The sequence below is a fragment of the Lethenteron reissneri genome, chromosome 46, assembly GCF_015708825.2.
Source record: "Lethenteron reissneri isolate LAM-NWPU_2019-01 chromosome 46, ASM1570882v1, whole genome shotgun sequence".
NCBI lineage: Eukaryota > Metazoa > Chordata > Hyperoartia > Petromyzontiformes > Petromyzontidae > Lethenteron > Lethenteron reissneri.
The window spans coordinates 8,664,771-8,692,259 of record NC_083824.1 but is presented as its reverse complement, the minus strand read 5'-3'; the positions used below and the strand labels follow the sequence as shown (position 1 = coordinate 8,692,259).

The window sequence follows — 27,489 nt, the reverse complement described above, 5'->3', positions numbered from 1 at the left end:
CAATGGGATTTAAAAAAGTATCGATGAATCGAATTGCATCGCCGGAGGGGAAGAGTCGGTGGGGGGGTGCATAATCCATTCTACCCTCAATGCCGAGTCTAGTAACGGTGACGAGGAGTAAATGGGAGCCAGCGACACAGACAACGTTGACACGGAGTCGCACGAAGAGACACGTGACGACACGGCACAGACGGGGGGGGGGGGGGGGGGAGCCTTTAGCCATCAAAAGGAACTCACGTTCAGACATTAGCGTACAGTTTAGACCTGCAACGACACAGAGGCACCACCCACGTGCACGCACCTCCGATTAGCACGGCTGGCTACGTACGGTGCGAAAGAAGTTCAACATACGTACATGTATACGGCAGAGCCGAGGGGACTCGGTCAACCTCACCCGTCGACGCTTAAGCATGTGCGATGAACAATTATGCGGTGCGTGAGCCATCGAAAGAATCGGATCCAGTGATGCGAGGGTCTCCGGGGCTGTCGTTTCACATTTGGCCATCTCTTCCCCGTTCGAAAGCAAACCACGACGCCGCAAAGCGTGGGTGGTGAAGAAAAAACGAAAGACGACAATGTGGTGGGTGCCACAGGTAGCAGTGTTTCGGAAGCGCTGGAGAAATGGAAGCCAAAATAAAATACGAAGGGCTATGTCTAGGGATACGATTAGGGACAGCGTTAGCCTTGGGTCAGTCATCCTATTGCTGGGAAATGAATGTCCGTACGTGGAATTTGTGACGAGAGACTTGGGATGTTTACACTAAATGTGTGAAGAGACCACGGTAGTGAGCAGTGAAGCTGTTTATTGACGACAGAAGATGAACAAGGTTCGTCGTCTGAGAACGTTACTTTATTCGGTATTTGTCTGTTGAACGGTAGTGTTAACAACGGTGTTAATAACGGTGTTAATAACGGTGTTAATCTTCTTGGTTCTTTCGGTAAAGTCACGTTTTACCGAAAGAACCAAGAAGATGAATCCCTGCAGTCACGAAAGCTTTAAATCGAAACGGTGTTAATATTAATAACGGTGTTAATAACAGTGTTAATAACAGTGTTAATAACGGTGTTAACAACGGTGTTAACAACGGTGTTAACAACGGTGTTAACAACGGTGTTAACGACGGTGTTAACGACGGTGTTAACAACGGTGTTAACGACGGTGTTAACGACGGTGTTAACAACGGTGTTAACGACGGTGTTAACAACGGTGTTAACGACGGTGTTAACGACGGTGTTAACAACGGTGTTAATAACAGTGTTAACAACGGTGTTAACAACGGTGTTAATAACGGTGTTAATAACGGTGTTAATCTTCTTGGTTCTTTCGGTAAAGTCACGTTTTACCGAAAGAACCAAGAAGATGAATCCCTGCAGTCACGAAAGCTTTAAATCGAAACGGTGTTAATATTAATAACGGTGTTAATAACAGTGTTAATAACAGTGTTAATAACGGTGTTAACAACGGTGTTAACAACGGTGTTAACAACGGTGTTAACAACGGTGTTAACGACGGTGTTAACGACGGTGTTAACAACGGTGTTAACGACGGTGTTAACGACGGTGTTAACAACGGTGTTAACGACGGTGTTAACAACGGTGTTAACAACGGTGTTAATAACGGTGTTAACAACGGTGTTAACAACGGTGTTAACAACGGTGTTAATAACGGTGTTAATAACAGTGTTAACAACGGTGTTAACAACGGTGTTAACAACGGTGTTAATAACAGTGTTAACAACGGTGTTAACAACGGTGTTAATGGCGGTGTTAATGTCGGGCGTGATGATGAGCGTCTTGACTTGAACTGTGCCGTGGCATAAAAAAAACGCTCGACAACCAACATCTCCATTTTTTTCAAAACGCATCCCCCGACTTCATCGAAACATCTGACGATTTGACAACCCGCCCTCCATAGACGATCATCTACGGTGTAATGGAGGTAACGATGGTGACGGGGGTCGTCTCGTGCCCGCGGCACTCACTCTGCGCGTTCCAGTGGATGTACATGGGCTGCCCGGGATCCTGGTGCAGCTTCAGGTTGTCCCACAGCATCTGCACCAGCACCAGCTTGCTGTCCTGCGAAAGCAGCTTGCGCGGCACCTACACAGACACAAGCACGCAAACAGGGTGCCCAAAGATAAAGATCCCCCCCGCATAGCCTCAACAGACTGTTGGGACAAGTGCTGTTAGCGAGTAGCACCGATGAAGGCTGGCACGGCACACGAGGGGGTGGGTGGCCAGGACCACGCCCGGCCGCCTTTGTCTCCCCAGTGGTGATGTTTACACATCGCACCAGCTACTCATTTGAGGCCGAGTCGACCTAGGGGAGGCCCATGTCCGATTCATATAATCGTCACTGGTGTTGACTACGAGCGAGAATCGAACTCGGTCACCAAGTTCGTAGCGCAAGGCGCTAAACCGTTACGCCACTGCTCCCCACACCCGGCACAACAACAACAACCGCCATTCGTCACTAAGTGGCCGTGAAGTCACCACGACGCTTGTGCCAGGCCATGTGCACCTTGAGGCTACGTGAAGTGTCGAACGCCCGCTGGCAGGAGATCACGGGGCAGACCCAGGTGCCACGGGTCGACTGACTGAGATGACCGAGATGACTGGCTGATGCACTACCTGTACCCCCTACTGTATCAACTTGCTGTGCTTTAGCCACCCGGCGCTCCGCTCGTTGTTGTGAGCGTCGCTCCTCCACCCTCCGTTGTTGTTGGAGGGCGACTGCCTCCAACTGCCCAGTAGCGTCCTTCACGAGCCTCCTCCACAGAGGCCGATCGTGACACCGCTGGTACCGGTCATCGGCAAGTCCACGCAGCTCCACGTCCTCCTGTACCACATCACTCCATCTCTTCTCTAGCCCGTGCCGCGCCCGTTTTGCCCCCTCGATCCGGCCGAACAAAAGCTGTTTAGGCATGCGGTGGCTGGGCATGTGGGCTACATGACCCAGCCACTCGGCACACACACACACGTACGTACGGCCAGCCAGTCACCTCGCGCGCGTGTACCTGCGTGCCCCGGTTGCAGTGCTCCGACGCGAGCACAAGGCCGGGCAGGCTGCTGGACAGGCCCAGGCGTCGGAAATACCACACGAGGTTCCAGAAGAGGATGGGGTGCTGGTCGACGAAGGGTGGCGAGCTCACCACCTGCTCGCCCTCGTTCTCCAGCAGCGACTCCAGCTCCTTGCGCAGCACCAGCGGGCTCAGGTAGGGCACCGACACGGGCTCGGGGCTGCTGGCGCGACCCTCTAGGCTCAGGCACTCCTGGGAGGCCACACGCGACGACATGCGGGGGGGGGCCATGAGTGCGTGCGTGCTGGCCGCACAATCATCCGTTCGTGCGTGCCTGCTGGCCTGAATTCGGTGCTCTCAAACAGAACTTTCTCCAAGAGCTTGTATGGTGTACGGGTAAAACAGCACCGCAGAGGTAAATTGAGATCGAGACGAAGATCCCTCCCCCCACCCCCCCCCCCCCTATGTCTTAGCAGATTGTTGAGGCAGGTACAGTTAGCGAGTGGCACCTATGAAGGCTGGCACGGCACATGGTGGGGGGGTGGGTGGCCACACCAGACCCGACCGACCGCCTCTGTCGACTTCAGGGAGGCGCAAGACCGGCTTCGGCTACTCGTCACCGCCATCGGCCGTGAGCGGGAATTCGTATGGCGCGCCAACCACTGCGCCTCCACTCTCCACGCATGCAGAACATGCCCCCCGCCGCGCGCACGGCACCACGTTGACGGGGTGGGGGGCCGGCGGACACGGGAGCGGGGGAGAGGGGGGAGCGGGGGGCAGGGGGGTGCGGTACCAGCGAGCCGTTGAGGTTGTTGGGCAGGCTGCCCGTCATGGTGGAGGTGCCGAGCGGCGCCCGCAAGCCGGGCCCCGCAATGTCGGCGAGCGGACTGCGGGCGCTGGCGCTGCGAGGGATGGGGACGCTCAGCGGCACCGACTCCACCCTCCTTGCCGGCGCCTTGCCATGCTCGGGGGCAGGGCTGGTGTACACGCGCGTCAAACGGTGATGGAATGAGTTGAATGCCCTTCATTTAACCAGGCTGGAGTCTTTCGATTTAAAGCTTTCATGACTGCAGGGATTCATCTTCTTGGTTCTTCCGGTAAAGTCACGTAGAAGGGAAGTAATAAAATAATAAAAATAAAACATAATAAAATAATTCTCACGACTTTTCGGCCACAACGCAAGCAGCTGTCCTCAGGTGAAGAACAGGTCTGTCGGGGAGACAGCGTCTGAATGCTGTCTCCCCGACAGCGTCTGAATGCTGTCTCCCCGACAGCGTCTGAATGCTGTCTCCCCGACAGACCTGGTCTTCACCTGAGGACGGCTGCTTGCATTGTGGCCGAAACGTCGTGAGAATTATTATTTTATTGGTTTATTTTATTATTTCCCTTCTACGTGACTTTACCGAAAGAACCAAGAAGACAGGCTGGAGTCGATTGGGGTTCGGTGAATGGCGATCATTATCGCCACCACAAATCATATTAGTCTGTGGGCCTATATAAATATATGGGTGCAATGATAGCTAATGGTCCCAAGTAGGTCTACATGCAGAATATAAACGTTTTTATCAGTTTTATAAAAGTATAAGGCACCTATTCAAGTGCATAATTCTTTACAAGGATATATGTTCTTTATAAGTCTATTTGATCTACGTATACGGGCATCGTGGATCAATCATCATTCATCATCAATGTCAGTCGTTTGTCAATCCCATGCTGGAATAAATCCTTGGTCATTAAAACACTGCGAATTCACAATCCACCACTTTTCCTACTTGCGACCCATCCCCAATCGCTCCATCTCCTATAAGCGACCCGACAACATAAATAACCACCAGCCTTTGTCACCACCTTGAATGTGCGCCAAATATCAACTCCTAATTACAAGGTCAATAGGTCACTGGCTTTCCGACGTTCTACTCACATCGTGAAATGGTAACCCAAATATCCCCGAATGACAAGGTCAATAGGTCACCTGCTGTCCTATGTAGTTTCCCCATGGTAAACGCACGGCATGGAACCTCTCTGGCGGTACGACGACAGTGGGGGTTCACCTGCTGTCCTGCGAGGGCGTCACGGTGAGCGTGATGAGCGGATCGATCGCCGTGGCCACGGCGGCACGGGGGGTAGGCCTCCCGTGCGAGAGTGGCGCCGCGTGGAAGCCTGCCGTGCCGACGCCTTGCACACTCTCGATCGACGATGACGGCTTCAGAAAATTCCTGCGGTGACCATGGGGGGAGGGGGCAACGTGGCATTAACGATGCGTCCCTGGCGCAATCGTGAAAGCGGAAATCGCTACATCCCTACCGATTGTAATCCAGATCCCGTACTAACTGCAGTCGTAAGCTAATTCTGTAGCGGTCTAAGGTCCTCATCCCAGTCTAATTTATCTCACTATTCCATAAGAGTCAGGGTTTAAGTCCCTGCTAAGTTACTGTGCAATTGATGATTCTCTCCCTCTGAAAACTCAGCTCAACACCGGCGGGACCCACAGTTGACTCAGGATTATTATTTGTTGGTTTTTGTATCCGTCTCCCTCGCCGGCACAGAGTGTGTGTGTGTGGCGGCGTTACCTGCCGGGCCCGCGCATGTCCCGGATCTCGATGTTGAGGAAGGGCACGAACGTGGAGCCGCAGAACGGACACGTGGTATTGAGGTTCGAGTCGTCGGCCATCCAACCGGCCATCACCTCCTCGTCGTACACGAGCGACTCGCACGCTCGGCAGCGCGAACAGCTCGAGATGAGGACCTGGGGGGTGGGGGGGGGGGGCGTGCGGAGCGGGGAGAACGAAAGAACCGCGCAGCGCGATGATGGGGCAGTGAAAACAGCAGACGTCACACACACCTTTGGCGAGTCAAGATTTGTGCGGTCTGCATCACGGAGAGCTGTAGGCCTCCGGTTAAAACAATTCCAGTTTTGGAGAAATTGGAAGGCACGTGACGGTTAATCGATGCATCGGGTTTAAAACTTATTTTTACGCTCGCGACAAATAAGCTAAATCTTGGGCTATCAGACCAAGGATGGGATACCCAATGCGAGGCTGACGAGTTCGAAACGACCCGCAGATTATATTTATCCGTCGAGCAATGCGTTTCTAATGAGGGCCTCTTTCAGTGGCAGAAGTGGTCGAGGTGTCTGCGTTCATGTGTGGCCCGCCAAAGGTGGTGAACATCCTGTTATTCCCCTTCATTCACGAAATGGTTCCCCCCTCCCTCCCTCCCCGGCTTCAGGGTAACAAGCGAAAGAGAACAAGCAAGAAAACGCAGATGGCGGTACAAACAAGGCCAAAAAAAAGCCTTCAATTGTATTTGAGTCACGACCCTACATTAAAAAAAAAACTTGTCATTGCCAGAAGGGGCGAGGACTCATGGATACTGGAGTCGCGCACTTTTAAATCTAGAATTAAATCAAAATATTTTAGAACTACTTTTTGTGTTTAATTTGTAGTCCTTCCCCCGCACCTCAGATTAGCGCGGTTGGCTACGTACGGCGAGAAAGATGTTCAACATACACACGCACACACACTGTGACTGAAGTCTGGTCTCATTGCGGCTAGAGGATGGAACCGCTCACCTCCATGGCGAAGTTTTGGAAGATGCTGCTGCTGCTGCTGCTGTTGTTGTAGCGTGCGGAAGGTGATTCGGCTCGCCTCTGTGCTGCACCGCCTGTGCCGGCCACCGGTAAGCTGTCTGTACAAAGACGGTGGCGGTGGAGAGGATGGGGCGATGGCTTACATCAATGATTCTAAAATAAAACTAAACAATTTTTTTATTTAACCAGGTAAAGGCCCACTGAGCTATTTAGCTTTTTTCAAATGTGACCTGGCCACAAATGATTGCACAAACTAAGTGGCTTATCATGCGGAAATATATCCCAGCCAAATACTGTAAATGCACATTTTAAATGTGGAGAGAAAATCGACACGACCACAGGGAGAACATGCAAACGTCCAAATATACAGCAGCAGGTGTCAAGGGTCGGGATCGAACCCACAACCTCCTGCATACCAGGCGAGGCAGTTAACATCTTTGCCACCGTCGCAATTCTGTGTCGGTAAAATTAGTACGTCGAAATGCGTCTTTCTTCCACAGAGAATCTCGCCACCATGGCGCCCCATTGCGTTTGCAGTCTGGCTCGTTAACACGGAGACTCCCCCGTCACGGCGACGTCACCACTTGCCGATGTGGAAGCCGGAGGCAGCGACGGCTCCGGGCATCTCGTCGGGAGAGCCGTGCTCCTCCCCCCCAGTGAGAGTCGTCACCAGGCCAGGGGTCCCCCATGGGCGTGGGGCTGCCGCCATCCCGAAGCCAACGTCCACCCTGCGCTCGTTCTCTGCTGCCCCGTAGTCACCTGGGCTGGCCTCCGAGTGAGGCAGACCCGTCGTCGGATCCTGGACGAGAGGACACGACAAAAAAAAAGCCGCCGGTTTGGCCTCAATTGTCGTGTGTTTATTTATTTAATTTTAATTGTACTAGCATTGTCATGAGACAAAGTGATTTACACGTCGAGTTGTTTATGCTCCTTGACGAGATCAGCAAGGCACTGTGGTACATTTGTGGCAAGCACTGCTGGAGTTTCAAACAGAATCTTTTTAAATCCTTTATATTAAGTTCACTTGCTTGCTTGCGCGCTTACGACCGTGCAAATCTTTCGGTCGTTTTTTAACCCACTTCCCGTGATCCAATCGAGCTGACATTTTGCACACAGACTCGTTGTGCGTGACAATGTATTTTCGTGAAAAAATATTTCAAAAATTTTACACTTTTTAGGAATTTTTTTTTATATTTAATTACCAATTGCTTAATGGTGGCAGGCAATCATCTGACCCATAGGTGGCAGCCATCTCAAGCCAGAGGACGAGAGGACTCTCGCCGCCATGCATATAAAGGATTTATAGTGAAAAACTTTGTTTACATTTTTTCACCTTGCCGTAAGACGACGCGAGCACGATTCAGATACAAAAAAGGGGTAAAAAAACCAACCCCCACCCCGCCGCCGCCGCAACGGCACGCGGTAGGCCTCACCACGCCGTGCTCGCTGTAGCTGGACGCCAGCTTGTTGTACCACTTGCTGGCGACGCCCACCACGCCCGTGGCCGCCAGCTTCACGCTGCTCTTGAGCACGTCCAGACGCGGCCCCGTCAGCAGCTGGGAGCTTGCCCAGCTCTGGCTCACGAGCGCCCGGTCTGTGGACACGCACGGCGACACGCAGCCAGCGCCGTCAGCCAGACCGGTGGCAGCAGCAGCAGCGTGAGCATCACTGTCTGGACTCGCAGGATAATTTGCATTATCAGCAGCACCAACAGCAAAGTTGCCACGAGCAGCCAGAATAAATTTTACTAAACAGTGGCAGCTAGACTAGTGGACAGCACGAGACAAATCAGCATCGCTACCAGCAGAACCAGCAGATGGGAGGTTCACCCAGCTCTGACTATAAGGACACCCGGTCTGGAGAAACATGGACACCTGCTGCCAGCACAGTCAAAGCAGCAGCAGCAGCAGCAGCAGGGGCAGCAGCAGGAGCAGCAGGAGCAGCAGCAGCAATAGACAGAGCAACACAAAACAGCAGCGCTAGAATCACCGGCAGCACCGTTAATCGCTGGCAGCTCATTCAGCTCGAGCTCACGAGAGCAAAGAAGAAGTCTACAGAGAAGCACAGCCACCCATAGCCGGCAACACAGTCAGCCAACCCCGGCATCAGCGCTCGCCGTCGCACCAACATCGCCAGCCGGCGCACACCTGTGTTGGCCTCCGCGTCGGGCTGCGGGTTGGGGAAGGTGAGCGACCGCGGCACGCCACGCTGCGGGGATCGCGACGGGAGACTCAAGCGGCGCTCCAGACGCGTCGCCCTCACGCCGCGCTTCGGCTCCATGCTGGGCGAGCGGCCGACCTCGGCCGTCGACGTCATGTACGTCTCGATCTCCTCCGCGAGGTTGCGCGGGACCGACGGCACGAGCGACTGCACCGAGCCGGAGCTGTCCAGGGACTTCACGTCCTCCGTCTCGGCCACCAGCAGGGACAGCGGGTCGAAGCCCGCCACCACGCTCTTGCGTTCGGCCGGCCGAGTGCTAACCGGTAGCGACGACCCCGGTTTCGCTTCCGGGTCGTCGACGCAGTCGCCGGCGTCGCCGCTGCCGCCACCCTTGGTCAACAACAGCGGAGCGGAGCTGACCCTGGTTTGTGGCTTCTGCGGAGAACGCGCCTGCGGTAGAGGGGGCGGCGGTGGGGATGTCTTCGTGCCCTGTTGTGACTTGGAGGGGCCGACGAGATTCACGGGCTCCGAGTCCAGGTCGTCGAGGCTGAATATGTCAGCAGAGTCAGACTTCTCCAAGTGGGGCCTTGGTTGTTTCTCTGTGGTGAAGTGCTGTGAGCCCAGGTTGTCCGTGCTGGCTGCTAGGGTAGAGGGTGGGGTGGGTGGTGAGTGTAAAAAGACAATCCGGTTAATGAAAAACTGTTCTCAATTATTATTATCAAGTAAAAAATAATAATCAGGTTAAATCTGAGTTTCAGCCACCTGTGCAGGTGAGTTGATTGGCCTCGACCTGGCCAAACATTTTGTATCTCTTCTAACTTTGTTAAGTGCCGCAAAATAAAACAAACTTGGTTTGCTTAATAAGTGATGAAAACTATACAGAGAGCATCTACAGGTGTGACCCTCACGCAGATATCCAACTCTCATCCACCATCTCTCTGGCCCCTCTGTTCACGTGGTATGAATAAGCGCCATCGACACAAAACATCGCCTATTAAAAATCACGCCGAGCGTGACCCCCTACCGGCGTTCGCTTCCACCCCGGCGCCTCCGCCGTCGACCCGGCCTTCGGCTCGCATCGCGGCCGTCAGGATCCTCTCGTCGGCGCCCATGAAGCCCGTGGGCATCGCATCGTCCAGGCCGGGCCGCCCCCCCAGCACGCAGCTACGCTCGGCGAGCGTCCGCTGCCGCTGGAGGGGGGGCGGCGCCGTCCCGTCGTGGACGCTTCGTTGGCGCCGCCGGCCCGCCGAGCCCTTCCCGCCGCCGCCGCCGCTTCCGCCGCCCCCGCCGCTTCCCGCGCTGGCGGGCAGCGCGCCGTCGAGGAAGGAGGGTTCGTCGTACGAGCCCTGGCTCGTGAAGAGCAGCCCGGCCGTGCTGCCTGCGGAGACACGCACGAGGCACATTGCCGTGACTGTGAGCGATAAAAGGATTAAGCCCTTCCCGTTCTTCCCGTTCTGTTCCGATGATGTACGTGTACAATACCAAAATGAAACCGGAGTAAAAACTAAAATAACTTGAATTTCGATTTAAAGCTTTCGTGACTTTTGTCAAGGCTCTCTTCCTCCTCCCTCACAGCTTAAATAGACACTCCAAGCCTAAGACGTGTCATTTAGACTCTGTCTTATCGACAGACATGTTCTTCACCTGAGGACGGCTGCTTGCGTTGTGGCCGAAACGTCGTGAGAATTATTTTATTATGTTTTATTTTTAGTATTTTATTACTTCCCTTCTACGTGACTTTACCAAAAGAACCAAGAAGATAAAATAACTTGATCGGAGCCGAGGCGTTCCACAAGGCCATGCAGGAGGGCGTGTGGCACAGTTTGGTGCCAGCTATCATAGAGTTTGGTCGTGTCGCTATGGTTCTCTGCGGTGAGTTCAAGGTCTTTAAAAACAACGGTGCTACGCCTCTCTAAATAAATTAACGCTGAGCCGTTTGCGACTGGCAGACGTCTTGGAGCGGGAAAGAGTTAAGTGTACCCACCAGAATAAAAATGAATTCCCCACAGATGTTTTGGAGAAAAGGGAGTTGAACTGATAATGAATTAGTTTGAAATTACTCCATGTATCGGTTCATCATTATTAGTAACGGACTTTATTTGTGATGATTAGCCCTCTCAACACTCCTACGAATCCATCGTAACCACAGGATTTGCATCAACCAATCAGAATCATCCTATCCGTTTCCCTAAGTGCCATGTACGTTCTCAAATGCGTCGGCGATCATATGTAAATGGAAAATAGTTAATTCGTGCATGTATTGTGAAAATATATATCGTTAATTGAGAAATCTTGACATTCCTAGTTATTAGTGTCTATACATTTGCATTAAAAACCTCTCAGAGAAGTACAAGTTAACTTAAATTTCGATTTAAAGCTTTCGTGACTGCAGGGATTCATCTTCTTGGTTCTTTCGGTAAAGTCACGTAGAACAGAAACAATAAAAAATAATAAAATAAAACAATAAAATAATTCTCACGACGTTTCGGCCACATCAGGTGAAGACCAGGTCTGTCGGGGAGACACTGTCTCCCCGACAGACCTGGTCTTCACCCGAGGACGGCTGCTTGCGTTGTGGCCGAAACGTCATGAGAATTATTTTATTGTTTTATTTTATTATTTTTTATTGTTTCCATTCTCCGTGACTTTACCGAAAGAACCAAGAAGATACAAGTTAACTTGTTTATCAATCATTCTTTTCCGTGACCAGGGAGATTCTTTTGAAATTACCTTCCAGTTATGTAATTTAATGTAAAGCCATTTAATAAACGCAAAATCATGCAAATAACATCTCTAAATAAAAAAATGTTTAAGATCTCTCTTCAAGTGGTTGAACTCACGGTTTCTATTCTTAAGTTTGTCGAGTAGAGAATTCGAATTCTGGCTATTACCTGATGAAGCTCGTTGTAATCACCAGCGAAAAGTCACTGAAATTGTAAATTTTGTGGGTTTATTCTCCAACACTCTGGTGTGCTGAAGTCGTAACTAACTGGCACGTTTTCCTTACGTGACAAACCTTACAAAAATGGCTGTGTCGGGTGGTGGTGGGTTTAACGACACATTTATATTTAAGTCATCTAACCAAAAAAAGCCTTTATTATCGAGAATTCCCTGCGACAGCGCCCGCCTTCTGAAAAGAACGGTATCGTGTAAGCAATACAATATCATACAAGACAACGTGTAATCATACACGTCAACATATCAGGAAGACGATGAGCACGACGGTACTTGGAGAGCTCTTGACCGACAGCGGTCCGTGGGTTTACGGCTACGGCAAAGTAAGACGGCCTTGTCGGTCCCGTGTTGGCGGCCCGCGCTAGAAACTCACGGGGGATCACATCCCAGTTCTTACCGGCGCCCCCCATCACGTCACCCATGCTGCCCGAGTTGTCGAAGCTGCCGCACGACATCTTGACGATGCTTCGCACCGAGTGGAAGCTGGACCGTTTGTGCTCGAGGTCTGTGTGGTCGCCGACAGCATCCGTGGCATCGCTCGCGCCCGCCTGTGGCAGCTGGTCCCGGCTGCCTTGCCGGCTGTCTCCGTCCGACACTGTGTAGGAAGACAAAGATCCCCCACCCGTGTAGCCTTAACAGACTGTAGGGGATAGTGCTGGTAGTGAGCAGCGCCTATGAAGGCCGGCGCGGCACACGAAGGGGGTGTGTGGCCAGCACCACGCCCAGCCGCCTTTGTCTCCCAAGTGGCGATGTTGACACATCGCACCGGGTACTCGTTTGAGGTTGAACCCAAGACCGGTTCAGATAATCGTCTCTGGTGTTGGCCTTGAGTGGGAATCGAACTGGAGTGGCCAGCTTCGTAGCGCAGTGCGCTAACCGCAACACTACCGCTCCCCCCACCGTGTACACATACACACACACAGGCATACATATGGCGGAGCCAAATTAGTCAACGAGGATTACACGTAGCTATCATTGCCTCCTACTCCCAGACCAAGTGATAAGCCACATCCTTGCTCCACAGGAACAGCAGCCACTGAGGGTACCCTTTAAAATGGGTGAGATGCTGTGCTGTGTGATGCCCAAGGAATAAAAGGTACTCTATCAACAATTAATTATTATGTAATGTACACAATGGCACAATGGCAGGGCTACGCAGCTGCTTCTAGGAATTTACCGATGTAACAATTTGCCCATCCGCTCCACCTCTGCTACTGTGCGTGACCGGCGTTGGGTCACCGCATGCATCGTGAGCATAAGGAACAATTTTTTTTATTAAAGTAAAGAATGTGTTTAATTACTGTGAATTAAACACATTCAGATATTCTTCTGAAAAAACAAGCATTCGTCCGATGAGCTCATGCTTGTTTATAAAATTCTCCGTAATCAAAGCCCAGCTGTGTTGTGTGTGTGGGAGACTTGACAGGAGGGTCATGACTCACAAAGTTGACATGACATCACTCAGTCGGGGTGACATTTCTCAGGCCGCTTAGCGAACGCTGAGAACGCAAGAGTTTATTTACGGAGGCTCGTGGGCTTGGAATACGATGCCTGCCAGAGTGCTCCTACTTACTCATCCTCCAGCCGAGGCTTCATGGAAAAAAAAAACTGTAAGACCGAGCCCACCAATTGAAACGCTCCCATTCCGTGCCATCCTACGACGAGCTTTTTGAAATTATGAATCCGTGAATGTCGTCTCTGTTGCCATCCGTTCCGCGCCATTCGTTTTTGAACGTTCGTTCCCATTCCGGTGGGAATCCCACGAGAAGAAGTCCATCGTACTGCAAGATCGGACCGTGTCTGTGTCCAGCGCTTGCTGAGCTGCATCGGCTTCCGGTTGCCGAACGAATACATTCGAAGTTCGAACTCATTACACACAAAGTGCTTGCCACAATTGAACCACGATACCTCGCCGATCTCGTCATGGAGCATAAACCATCAAGCGAACTCCGGTCGTCCTGCACAGCAGCAGCGGCTTTTGGCTGGCCATCGAACAAAGACGGTCGCCGCATCGCACGGCGCTTTCAGATGCGCTTCTGCGGCCGTCTGGAACGCTCTTTCCTTCCGATATCAAGAAGCCACTGGGGCTATGCACTTTTAAATCATCTAGATTGAAAACGAATTTCTTTAGAACTGCTTTTTGTGATTAGTCTGTCGTCCTCCCCCACACTTCTGTTCACCACGGTAGGCTATGTATGGTGCGAAAGAAGGGAGAAATGCTACGTGCGTCTGAGAGCTGCCTCTCTCTCACACAACCCGGCGGAACTGCTTCTGAGATTCATTAATTTGCATTTCTACCCTCACTCAGAGGTACACGTGTTGACATCGCCTGCCATCACATTCAGCAAAGGTCAATCCACTGGTGAATGAAGGCCTCTCAGGCAGGTTTCCTCCTGCATATATACAAACAAAAACGAGGATCCTCCGTATAGCCTGACCAAACTGTAGGAACAAGTGCTGTTCGTGCAAAAACCGATGAAGGCCGGCATGGCACACGAGGGGGTGAGTGGCCAACACCAGACTCGGCCGGCCAAGGCCCCTCAGTGGTGATGTTTACACATCGCACCAGGTACCCATTTGAGGCCGAGTCAACCGAGGGGAGGCCCAGGACTGGTTCAGATAATCGTCACTGGTATTGGCCGTGAGCGAGAATCGAACTCGGACCGCCGGGTTCGTAGCGCAGCACGCTAACCGCTACACTACCGCTCCCCCACACGTAGATATGTACATAGAACATCGCAATTCCCAACGAACCACCACCACCCCCCCTCAGGGAATCCCGCCGAGAACGCGTCGTCGCCTCTTACTTGAGCTACTGTCACTCTCGCGGAGGGCTTCGCCCGGTCGCAGGCCGCACAGCGCCACGCCCGAGAGTCGGCTCGCCATGGAGAGCAGCGCCTCGCTCTTCTGCGCGTCCTCCTTGGACAGCGAGTTGTAGCCCTGGTCCGAATGGCCTCCTGCAATTCCAAGCCGGCCATCGAACGTCCCCTGTTAAAATCTCCACTCGCGTTTCGGGGGTATACCGGAGGACTGGACTTTGGGTCAATGGGGCCTATGTAACTCCATGGGGCCTATGTAACTCCATGGGTCTCTACGCAAGTCTATGGGTCTCTGCGAGTCCATGGGTCTCGATGTAATTCTGTGGGTTTCCATGCGAGTTCGTACATCTCTGCACTCGAGTTTATTCGTCTCTGTAAGTCTACGGGGCTCTCTACGCATGTCTATGGGTCTCACCTCAAGTCTGTGGGTTTCTATGCCACAGACTTGAGTTGACGAATCTCTATGCAAGTTGACGCATCTCTATGCAAGTCTGTGGGTCTCTATGCACGCCCCCCCTCCCCAACCATACCTGTGCTGCTGACATCCTCGGCCGAGCCCACGTGCGTGAGCTCGCTGGTGGAGGGCACGTGCTCAGAGCCGTGCGCGTCCGCGCCGCTCTCCAGACTCCCGTGGCTGCCCGCGTCGCTGCCGTCTGCTGCACGCGGAGGGTCGAAGGGCACGCGTCACAACCCACGACACACTGCGCAAGCCTAATGATTGGTAAACATGTCCCATGTGAATAGGAGAGCACCGATTCAAAGTGTGTAGGTGCCTCAGCGTTAACAGATTTCGTGTGTGTGCGTATGTGTGTCCACGTCCCATGTGATATAGCAAGTGGTGATTGAAATTGTGTGTTTCATGATGGGGAGTGGTGGAAGTCAGTTTAACTTGTAGGCTTTCAGGACCAATATCATCCATCCCTAACCTAAAAAAAACCTCTATTATGGTGGCATAGTGTTCGCGCGGTACTGCCATCCGAACCTGGCGACCAGAGTTAGATTCCCAGCGATGGCTAACATCAGTGGTGATTATCTGAACTGGTCCTGGGCTTCTGCTAGTTTGACTCGGCCTCAAAAATTAGAAAGTGGTGCTGCATGTAAACATGAGCACGGGAGAGACAAAAATGCTGGCAACACTACCCCCTTGTGGTCCTGCCAAACGGCACTACAAGATCACAAAGTGCTTGCCACAAATGTGCCACAATGCTTAGCCGATTTCATCAAAGAGCATAAACCATCACGCAAACTCCGGTCATCGGCTTTGGGCTCGCCATCGAACAAAGATGGTCGCCGCATCAGATGCACTTCTGCGCCCGTCTGGAACACTCTTCCTACTGACATTAGGAGCTATGCACTCTTAAATTTAAACTGAAAACTAATTTCTTGAGAACTGCTTCATGTGTTTAGCTTGTTGTCCTTCCCCCACACCTCCGATTAGAGACCATGGTTGGCTAAGTACAGTGCGAAAGGAGTTACTTGTTACATTTTGCCTTTTGGTGTTCTCTGGTCTGACACTGGTGAGAGATTAGGCCATAAAGAAGGCTGTCTCTGGAGTAGGCCAATCAGTTTCAAAGACAATGCATATATTATCAGAGCATGTTTGTTTGCATGTTCACCACCAGTACGTGTGGTTAATGCATACTTGATTCCTTGCAAAATATTTATATTTGGCGTTTGAACATCTGAACACCTCCTGTTTTATTTCCAGGAAGGGTAAAACCCATTCTTATTTTTCATACTTGTTCCAACAGTCTGTTTCAAGGCTAAACGGGAGATGTTTGTCTTCGGCCCACGTAACAAGGGAAGGTAGTGTGTCCGGGACTGTCCTGGGTGTGTATCACTAAGAGCTTTGGGTGTTTTGGATTATTGCGGCTTCCGCTACGCTCAAGTTAATCGGTGACAATGCTGCTTGTGAGAAAGTCTTGGTTGTACAGTTTGGTGTGGACTGCAACAATGGGGCAAATAATGTTGCATTTGCAGCAAATTTGTCCCAAGGTATTATTCAGCTGATCATAATATTGCTGATAGTCCATTTTATGATGGTCACATGACAGCCAGGGCAAAAAGACAGACTCCTACACGGTCAGATGACTAGAGAGCCAGACGGCTAAACAACGACATGACCGATCCGATTATGGTATCCCGGGTTGGGTTGCTTTTTCGAACTGCATATTGGGCCTTTTCTCTCGCAAGTTTACAACTACTGACGATGCTCACGCAGTTGTGCACAGCTGAAAGCTTGAGAGGATTGATGCTCAACACAAAGCCCAACGCGGAAGACCGCACTTGGATTACAAGTTGCCGTGAAAACGTCCGTGTTACAGTTATTCTAGGTGACCAGATATGCACCCAAGAGGCAGCCATTCAGATGACACAACCATCAAGCGGCCAGATCACATGGCTGCCAGCAGGCCTGGATACCAGAAAGTCAGACGGTGGCCTGATGACCTGCTTGCTGGAAGGTTTAACAACCAGATAGTCAGATGACCAGATGATCTGCATGCTGGAAGATTTAACAACCAGATGGCCGGATGGCCTGATGACCTGCTTGCTGGAAGGTTTAACTACCAGATGGCCAGATGATCTGCATGCTGGAAGGTTTAACAACCAGATAGCCAGATGGCCGGATGATCTGCATGCTGGAAGATTTAACAACCAGATGGCCAGATGGCCGGATGACCTGCTTGCTGAAAGGTTTAACAACCAGATGGCCAGATGGCCGGATGATCTGCCTGCTGGAAGGTTTAACAACCAGATGGCCAGATGGCCGGATGATCTGCCTGCTGGAAGGTTTAACAACCAGATGACCAGATGGACTGATGACCTGACTGCTGGAAGGTTTAACTACCAGATGGCCGGATGACCTGACTGCTAGACACCACCCAGACAGTCCATCATTCCACCTGACAGTGTGGGTGAATCACCGGCCGACGGGAGGCGTTTGCGCAGCGTCTGCCGGAACTGCACCACGCCGTGCACCACATTCCGGACCTTCGTCCACAGGAAGTAGCCGCCCCGGTTTCCGGAGGGCCAGGTGCTCTCGAGGACGGCCTGCGGACGCCACACGAGGAAGGGGGAAACATACGGGGCGCGTCTTAAGACGCGTCACTGAAAATCTCACGCAGCGGTGAATTAAACAAGTGTAATGGGACACCCTGCGGAATGAGACATCACAGAACTACCTCCAAGATCACCTTTACGCGATTTATTTTGTCCACAGCGGAGTGCTACGTTTTCCCATAAGCTTTGCAATAGAGAGAAATGTCGGTCACATAGCAATCAGACTGGATTCTACTGTTGAGTCTGTGGGTCTCCATGTAGGACAATGGATCTTCCACTTAAGTTACTGGCGACCGGGCTTAGACCATCAACTCGCACTACACTCTATTATATCATTGGTAGCCGAGACTCTGCTTCCGCAGATTTCTAAGCCTCGGCCACCCACCTTGTTGTAGAAGCCGTAGGTGATGGCGTTGGGCTGCACGCCCATCTTCTTCATCTCAAAGAGCACCTTGACGGCGAGTACTGGGTGTCCGTACAGGCCGCACAGCTGCATCAGCACGCGATAGCACACCTACAGCGTGCAGAGCGGACACACGGCATGAGAACAACCAACGGGGGGAAGCGTGTTTCTATAATGACGATGTTTGTGTGTGTATATAGTTCGATTCCCGCTCACGGCCAACACCAGTGAAGATTATCTGAACAGGTCCTGGGCCTCCCCAAGGTCAACTCAGCCTCAAATGAGTACCTGGGGTGGTGTGCAAACGTCGCCACTATGGAGGCAAAGGCGGCCAGGTGTGGTGCTGGCCACCCACGCCGTTGTCGTGTGCCGTGCCAGCCTTCGTAGGCGCTCGCTAACAGCACTTTCCCCAAAAGTATGTTAACGCTACACGGGAGGATCCTTTCTCTGCTTTGTTATATACAGGTAGTCCCCCGAATTACGATGGTCCGACTTACGATATTTCGATCTTACGATGGCGATAGCGATACGACAAAATTGTCTAATATTTTACATTTCGCGCGGCAGGAAAACGCAGCAGCGTACGAGGTACGATACTGTACGTTAGGACGCTGCCGGGATTGTTTCCTGAAAAAACTTTCTATTAAATTGCAGTTCATATAGGTGGGCTAAGAATTGACCTTTTTTTTAACTTTACATTTTACTGTGCAATACAGTATTGTAATTAATAAACACATACAGTATATAGTTGATACAGTACGGTACTGTAAATTGCTATGTTTTGCTAAATTATAACCATTCTTTAAGACTCCTGGGTAGGCTAGGCCATCTTCGACTTACGATATTTTCGACTTACGTCGGGGTCGTCGTAACGCATCTCCGTCGTAAGTAGAGGACTACCTGTACTATGTAAAGGCTGATGTGCCACAACTTGTTGTCATGCTATTAGCTTTGTCCACCAACCAGATTCTGGAATCGACGACATAATATTGAATACCTTCATGTCTGAGCATTTGAAAACCTATGAAAAGCCATTTGACTCGGTGGAAACTGATTAAGTCATGGCAAGCACTCAAAATGTATGTTATTATACGGCTAAGCAAACAAAACGAGCGAGAGAGAACAAATGAGGAACCACGAACAAAACAACACAAATGGGCAGACGCCACGCACCCACGCTGCAGACTCAACATGGACACACACACACAGACTCAACATGGACACACACACACACATAGCCACGCACACACACCGCAGACTCAACACGGACACACGCACACAGCAGAGACTCAACACGGCCACGTACACACACACATATATGCACACGGCCACGTGCACACATACACACACGTGCACACACACACACACGGTCACGTGCACACACACACACGTACACACACACACACGTACACACACACACACGTACACACACACACACGTACACACACACATACGTACACACACACACACACACGGCCACGTACACACACACGCGCGCATAGACGAAGCTCGCGTCACCTCGTCGGGCGGCTCCAGCTTGTGCTCCTGCATGCGCAGCAGCACATCGTAGGCGGTGCGCAGGGCGCGGCTCTTGGGGTGCGTGACGCGCACGTACGACGGCAGGCAGATGAACCACAGGCTGTAGCAGTGGCCCAGGAGGCACTTGGCCCACATTTGCGGCATCGTCGAGCACTTGCGCGCCTGCTTCTGCGCCGACTTGATCTCCTGCCGGAGGGCGACGCAAAACATTTTCGCGAGGGGTTTGTTTGCGTGTGACAAGACTCCGCGCCTGCGATGGAACTTTTAGGGTTCGGTGGCGACGCAAGGCCTCTCTCGCAGACTCTGCAAGGACTCCCGCTGACAGTGTAACGACCCTCCAGTGTCTGTAGTATGTACGTTGAACTTCTTTCGCACCGTACGTAGCCCACCAGAGGTGGGATTTTAACCATTCGTAGAACTGGAATATAGTCTGCGTGCTGTGATCGGTGACCGGATTGAGACCACCAACTCACTACGTTTGAGACACCGACTTCATTACAGGGGGCTGAAACTCCGATACGAACCCAGAATCCCAGCGGTGCTAAGCCAGTGCTCTGACCCTGAGCCGACTCGGCCACCTCTCTCGTCAGTGCAAGCAATTTCATTTAATTGCCTTTGAGGATTGTACGGACACAGGCGACGAGTGTTATTAATAGAAAGTTGCATACGTTGGATACGTCACTAACCACCAAAACACGTGTGAACACACGGCTGGGTAGTTCCGTTCACAGCTGTGTGTGTGTGTATATGTGTGGAAAAGTCGTGCCACTCCGAGGCGTGTGTACCTGCTTGGTACGGCGAGCGAGCGCTGGGGCGGGGCTGTTGGGGCAGCTGTTCTTCTTGGCGCAGCCCTGAGGGACCTTCAAAAGCCCCAGGGGCATCTCGAACAGCGAGTGATTCAGCACCGGGAAACCCGAGTACCTGGGACAACGAAGCCACCGCAGTTGAAACGAGGACGCGACAAAAAACGCACGTTAACGTGATTATTTTTTGCTCCGAAACAAGTGAGGTGGTTTTGATTTTTTGGCTTGGCTAACATTGGCGGAGAGTAATACCTGAACCTGTCCTGTGCCCACACCAAACAAAGACCCCCCGTATAGCCTGAACAGACTGTTGGGGCAAGTGCTGTGAGCAAGCGCCTATTAAGGCTGGCACGGCATACGATGACGAGGTGTGGTCAGCATCATGCCCGTGCAAGGTTATTGTTTAAGGCCGAGTCAACCTAAGGGAGGCCCAGGAACCGTTCAGATATCAATCACCACTGATATTAGCAAAGGCTGAGATTTTAACTCGAGTGGCCGGGTTCATAGTGAACCACGCCAAGCATTACGCCACCGCTCCCCTCCACGTGACAAACACGAAGCACATGCATAGGGCCTCTTGCAACTTCTTTCGCACCGCATGTAGCCAGCGTGCAAAGTGCAGTGCGTAACGACCCTGGTGGTGAAACCCTGACTTAACTCTAGATTTGAAGCTTTCGTGACTGCAAGGATTCATATTCTTAGGTTTTTTCGGTAAAGTCACGTAGGTAAAAAAAAATGTAAATGAATAAAAGTAATATAAAATAAAAATCACGACGTTTCGGAGGCAACACAAGCTTCCGTCTTCAGGTGGAACCGTCACAGCACGATTTTACCCGACTTAACTCCCAAGGGGCAAGGGTGGTGAGAGCCCTATAACCGCGTGAAGGGGTCCGCGCGTCCGCACGCGCGCGTCTGCTCGAGTTGCTGGGCCTCACTTGTACGCGGGCTTGAGCGCGTCGGGCCCCGGGCCGGCGGGCGGCTCTGGAGGAGTGATGAACACGGTGTGCTCGCTGCGATACGACTCGTCCAGCTCGATGAGTCGAACGTCGTCCGCCTTCTCCACGTCCACCTGGATGGACACGACGACACGAAGAGAAACAGGGACGGGGTCGGCAAGCTCGTCACGTCGGGTGTCACGGGAGCGAATCAGAATCGGAGTGTTTATTTCATACGGGAGGAGGAGCCCAATGAGCTATGAAGATCTTTTTCGCAGACGTCCAGGAGGTGCCGTCCGCGCTTGGCTGGGCTTAATTGATTTCGTTCGGCGTCGAATTTTTGGCCATGGCCAACATTGGTGGCGAGCGATAACCCAACCTGTCCCGGTGCTCCTCGTCCCCTCACAAAACGTGCGCTGACCAGCGTGGTGAAGTATGGTCAACACCCCCCGCACCCCCCACCCCCCCGACTGACATGGAGTGGGGGAGGCCTTCATCCACCAGCGGATTGAGAAAGAGCTCTAAATTATTATCTTTAAGATTCAATCAAAATAAGTGTTTAAGAAGAACATTAAATTGCGCGGTCCCTTACGTTAAGGCAAGCTTCGAGGACACTTCCTGGAGTCGTGGAGTTCTTCCATTACTCGTACGATACATTTCATTAAAGCGTGTTTTTAAAATTTTTTGTTAAATATTACTTATTTGAACCGCATCTACCACATAAAGCAAGGAAACCTGTATATACATATATTTGGGACCTTTTTACTGGCAAAAAGGTCCCAAGATATCGCTGCTCAGCCCGAGCTATAAATACTCTTGATACGTGCATTTTTTTTTCGCCTTTTGGCGTTCTCTGGTCTGCCACTGGTGAGACTAGGCCATAAAGAAGGCTGTCTCTGGTGTAGGCCAATCAGTTTCAAAGACGACACATATATTATCAGAACATGTTCGCCACATACGTGTGGTTAATTGAGACTTAATTCCTTGCAAAAGGTATCTATTTGGTATTTGAACATATTAACATCTTTTTTTATTGGCAAAAAGGGTAAAGCCTATTCTTATTTTTGCACACGTATACTTTTTAGCCTTATTTGCACCGTCTCGAACGACTCGCGACTCGTTGGTTCCACGAGACATATGCCGAGTGACAGATGGAGGGGGAGGCGTGGGTGGGCGTGGGGACTCCACCTTCTCCACGCAGTCGTCGAAGAAGGCGAGGCTGGCGTCCTTGTCCGTCACGAAGGAGCACTCCTCGATGAAGCGGATGAACATCTGCGTGCGCATCATCTGCGAGTAGAACTTGTTGTACGCTCGGTCGCGGCTCTTCAGGAAGCCTACGAGTAACGATCGCATGGTCAACATGAGACTTGGTGTCCGTCTCGAGGCTTTCTCACTGCACTACAGTTCCCATGCCCGTGCGGATTGGCCAATGTCATGAATAACAAGAAACCTGCAGGCGCCAACATTGACATATAACATCCAAAACCTTATTTCGATTAACGATTTCACTCATTTCGATTTAAAGCTTTCGTGACTGCAGGGATTCATCTTCTTGGTTCTTTCGGTAAAGTCACGTAGAAGGAAAATAATAAAAATAAAACATAATAAAATAATTCTCACGACGTTTCGGCCACAACGCAAGCAGCCGTCTTCAGGTGGAGAACAGGTCTGTCAAGTAGACAGAGTCTGAATGGGGCGTGCCAAGAAGATTTAATCATTATGAATCTGACTGGCGATGCTACATTGGCATTGGCGACACTCACACTCGTCAACCACGTCGCTTTAAAAGAAAAACAAATAAAATTGGCGAGGTTTTGGGAAACGGCCCTACTTGATAGCACAACGAACACAGTTGGCCGAGATGTTAACTACCGCGCCTGGTATACAGGAGGTCGTGGCTGCGATGCGACCCTATCATTTGTGGCCAGGTCACTTATGAAAAAAGAGCTCTATAAATCAGTGGGCCTTACCTGGTAACATAAAACAAGTTTAGTTGATATATACATTTTCTTCCAATGCATCATCACATCCACGGAGGCATCCGAAACTTACGCCACACCCCTCCCCCACCCCCCCAATCAGCTCCCACCTTGCAGGTCGAAGAGCGAGCGCGCGTCTGTGGCCTTCTCGGAGGGCGCCTGCGTGATGGGGCGCAGGTACGTGCGGTAGCCCTTGAGGATGGAGGCCATGAAGAGCAGGAACGCCTCCTGGATCTCCATCTCGAGCTGCTGCTGCCGTGCGCGGCGCTTGAAGTCCAGGTCGAAGATTCCGGATTCGAGCACAGGGTCCTCCATGGTGCGGTGGTTCACTGCGCGGGGTCACACGGCGGTGGAGGAGGGGGGGCAGCAGGCGGCGATGGTGGCATTGGCGGTGAGGTCAGGGACTCGCCGATGTTGAAACCGGAGCGATCGGAGCAGAGAGAGGAGATGACACGTCCGTGTGCACCTTACGCGGCATCTTAGCCATCTTGGTCAGCGGTGGCCAACTGGAGTCTTCCCGAGTTGCATGGGACTGTTTAATGAACCACATGCGGCGCTATCTAAGGGTCATAACGTTGACTGTACTAGCAAAGTAGCAAAGAATCATGAATGTCTCCCATGCCGTGCTGAAAACTGTCAATTATATATACACCTATATAATACTTGGCTCTTTGCAGAACTCATGGGTATTTGTTTGCTCTTGGTCGGTTACAGGTTGGACGCCCTGGCCTAGGTGAACATCATATTCATCTGAAAGACATCTAAAAGATGATTTTCTAATCTCATTCTTATGAAGGACACCGCATTAGTGAAGAGGTGATGCCAATCATCTATCCAAGGGATACGTGGAAATCACACGCAACTGGAGAATACGTTTGTTGAGAGGAAAAGTAATGATGTAATTTGCTTGAAAAAAAAAATCAACATCTCATTTCTCTGCGGGTCACATCAATATTTCATTCATTTTGCGATTATATTCATATAGAATACACATTTCATTTAAAGAGATAAGATTTCAATATCTCAATCATTTGGAAGTCACATTTAGATTGCATGCATCATTCATCTGGAATAATAATTAATTATCATTCAAATGTATAATGCGCTTTCCATCCTAGTATCCCAATGCGCAATGCATGAGAAGCAGGAAACAAAAACAGAACCAGGGGCAACCGACCCAACTGCAGAGGGGAGGGCCACTTTAAAGGGATGGGGTTTTGAAAGCAGACAAAGCAGAGACAAAATTCAAATTATGATAATTGTTTTTTTACCCTTCTATCTGGCAACAAAACTGACACCTTTTATACAAGGAGTTATGTTTGCATAGACCACAATACCTGCAGTCATAATGCAAACAAAAAACATAACTCTGATAATGTATGCACTGTCCTTGAAGTTGATTGGTCCACACCCGAGACAGCTTTCCTTAGAGCCTAGTCTCACATGGGTTGGACCAGATGACGTCAAAAGGCGAACAACTCAAAGACAATGCACCATCAGAGTATCAGAGTATGATGGTGCATTGTCTGAGTTGTGCGCCTTTTGGCGTCATCTGGTCCAACCCATGTGAGACTAGGCTCTAAGGAAAGCTGTCTCGGGTGTGGACCAATCACCTTCAAGGACAGTGCATACATTATCAGTTATTTTTTTTGTTTGCATTATGACTGCAGGTATTGTGGTCTATGCAAACATAACTCCTTGTAAAAAAAGGTGTCAGCTTTGTTGCCAGATAGAAGGGTAAAAAAACAATAATCATATTTGTTACTGGCAAATGAGGTTCCAATGGTATAATTCAAATAAATTTTGAGAATGCAGTTAATGGACCTGGAGGAGGACAACAACATCATCTGAAGGGACACAGCAAGCGACGGTTGTCCACTGCGTCTCCACTTACTCGCCACGATCTGCTGGTGGAGGTTGGTGAGGGTGCTCATCAGGTTCTTGCACGGTTTCTTGGGCAGCAGCCGCCAGTTCAAAGACTTCCTCTCCTCCGTCCTGGCAATCGATCACAACCACAAACCCATCAGACTGTGGATATGAGAGCTCTCCAGTCACTGCCAAAGCAAACGCAAATACCGAGGATGTGGTATCGAGTGCACTTATGAAATTTACTTAGAACTTCCGAGCATTTTTATTTCGGGAACGCGATTTTAATGGCACACTTTTTAATTAAAAATATTCAACGTGCACGGTTACACATGATGCCGTTTCATTACCATTAATACCCAGCTGCAAATTGGCAGCTGGCATACAACCGGGACAGCCTGGGGGTTTATTTCCCAATTAAATTTTCATATAAAATTAGAAACTTTTTTTTATACCAGTTTATATTTCTGAAAGGAAATAGTTGATGGGCTACTATTTAATACAGTCTCTGTTCCCTGCAACCTATTCCAATTATACCAAGTGTATAATGTCTTTGAAACCCCATCGACCAGTGCGCCCCCACCACCCCCACGACACCCCCCTTCCCTTCTCCCCGTGTCAGAAATTACTGCGGTAGATATTTTTCAAAGGACCTTTCCATTAAAAAAAAACAAATTATAGTGACCTTTTTTTAATCCTTCATGCGATAAACAAGATTGCACTCTCATTCACACCCTGCTATGACAATATCCACAAACTTAATTTGGAGCTTTCGTGACTGCAGGAATTATTCTTTGGTTCTTTCGGTAAAGTCACGTATAAAGATAAAATAATAAATTGTGTGCCTATATTTGTTCTCTCTCTATGTATCTCTGTGATATCTGTCTCTGCTTACATGTCTGTCTATATGTCTCTGGTTCTGTGTTTTATCTCTCTCTCTCAAATTTAGCATTCTCAGGAAGAACGTAATCAACCAGGTAGGGTGTTGACTGTTATGTTATCCGACTCTCTGTTGTACTACATTACATTTCTAAGTATACTAGATTTGTGTTTCTAATTAATTTATACCTGATGATGATTGCTTGTGTTGCAATCGAAACGTCGTATGCTAGTATTTAATTTAATTTATTATTTTATCTTTATACGTGACTTTACCGAAAGAACCAAAGAATAATATCCACAAAACTAGTATTGAGGCAGAGGTCACATCTCAAAACTAGCTCTGTGATATCTGCTTCCGTGAACAGTTCCCTAACGTTCAGCGGGGCTCTCACCATACAGCTGGTTTTTCCATTGGCTATTGCGGAGCCTCAGAAGAACCAAACTGTGAAACGCTGGCCTCACAAGACAAGTCAACGCGGTTTGGGGCCAAGCAGGGCCAAGTGCGATGTTAGTGACTATTTCGTCTTATATGTCGCGTCACTAATATGTTGTATGTATGCTGAACTTCTTTTGCACCGTACGTAGCCAAACCATGCCTTTCGGAGGTGCGGGGAAAGGACAACAAATTAAAACACAAAAAAGCAGTGATAAATAAATTACTTGATAATTGTTTTTTTACCCTTCTATCTGGCAACAAAACTGACACCTTTTTTACGAGGAGTCATGTTTGCATAGACGACAATACCTGCAGTCATAATGCAAACAAAAAACATAACTCTGATAATGTATGCATTGTCCTTGAAGTTGATTGGTCCACACCCGAGACAGCTTTCCTTAGAGCCTAGTCTCACATGGGTTGGACCAGATGACGCCAAAAGGCGCACAACTCAAAGACAATGCACCATCAGAGTATGAGAGCTCAGGGTAAGCATTTCCACCATTGGTACCTCATTTGCCAGAAATTACTTTTCATTCTAGTGTTGCATCACTTGCAAATCGACTCGTTCACTGCAGTGCGTCGTCAGAAGCATGGCTCGGAGGTGTTCTGCAGTGGAAAAACAACCCTGGCAGTTTCCCCGAGCTAGTGCAGCACAGCCCCTGCATGGCTCAGTTGCACAGCGGCAAAAGAGGTGTCCGTCCCATGACACAGTTGGGATGATGTTGGGCACATTGGGTGACACCCTGTGCCGGGTCAAAACTAGTTGAGCGGAGGCCGCTGCAGCCGCGGCGATTCTCATACCAACACCCGCCATTCGCCACTGAGTGACGGTGATGTCACCACGGCGTCTTTGTTAGACCAGGTGCACTGAGGCCACGTGAAGTGTCGAAGGCTCGCTGACAGGTCACGGGACAGACGCAGGCGCGATAGGCTTGCCGACTGAGATGACCGGTAGATGCACCAGCTGTATCCCCCTACTGCGCCAACTTGCTGCCTTTAAGCCGCCCGGCGCTCCGCTTGTGAGCGTCGCTCCTCTGCCC

At 50.5% G+C, this 27,489-nt stretch overlaps 1 protein-coding gene across 5 annotated transcripts in view; it reads right to left on the bottom strand.

Moving 5' to 3' along the window:
* The window catches only part of LOC133354282 (C-myc promoter-binding protein-like), an 88,219-nt gene that overhangs the window by 7,847 nt on the left and 52,883 nt on the right, over positions 1-27,489 (bottom strand). Inside the window, exons 11-32 of one of the 5 annotated variants that reach the window (XM_061571005.1) lie at positions 25,157-25,257; positions 23,373-23,591; positions 22,472-22,617; positions 21,284-21,417; positions 20,331-20,466; positions 19,525-19,731; positions 17,989-18,117; positions 17,447-17,594; positions 15,074-15,196; positions 14,532-14,681; positions 12,122-12,319; positions 9,794-10,147; positions 8,757-9,410; positions 8,043-8,203; positions 7,194-7,408; positions 6,592-6,703; positions 5,591-5,766; positions 5,072-5,236; positions 3,814-3,997; positions 3,018-3,272; positions 1,983-2,100; positions 238-264 (exon numbers count right to left, since the gene is read on the bottom strand). In XM_061571005.1, coding sequence (XP_061426989.1) covers positions 238-264; positions 1,983-2,100; positions 3,018-3,272; positions 3,814-3,997; positions 5,072-5,236; positions 5,591-5,766; positions 6,592-6,703; positions 7,194-7,408; positions 8,043-8,203; positions 8,757-9,410; positions 9,794-10,147; positions 12,122-12,319; positions 14,532-14,681; positions 15,074-15,196; positions 17,447-17,594; positions 17,989-18,117; positions 19,525-19,731; positions 20,331-20,466; positions 21,284-21,417; positions 22,472-22,617; positions 23,373-23,591; positions 25,157-25,257 — 4,112 coding nt within the window. Of the gene's footprint in view, positions 1-237; positions 265-1,982; positions 2,101-3,017; positions 3,273-3,813; positions 3,998-5,071; positions 5,237-5,590; positions 5,767-6,591; positions 6,704-7,193; positions 7,409-8,042; positions 8,204-8,756; positions 9,411-9,793; positions 10,148-12,121; positions 12,320-14,531; positions 14,682-15,073; positions 15,200-17,446; positions 17,595-17,988; positions 18,118-19,524; positions 19,732-20,330; positions 20,467-21,283; positions 21,418-22,471; positions 22,618-23,372; positions 23,592-25,156; positions 25,258-27,489 lie in introns of all 5 variants that reach the window. The other 4 variants (XM_061571006.1, XM_061571007.1, XM_061571008.1 and 1 more) reach the window with 4 other exon arrangements.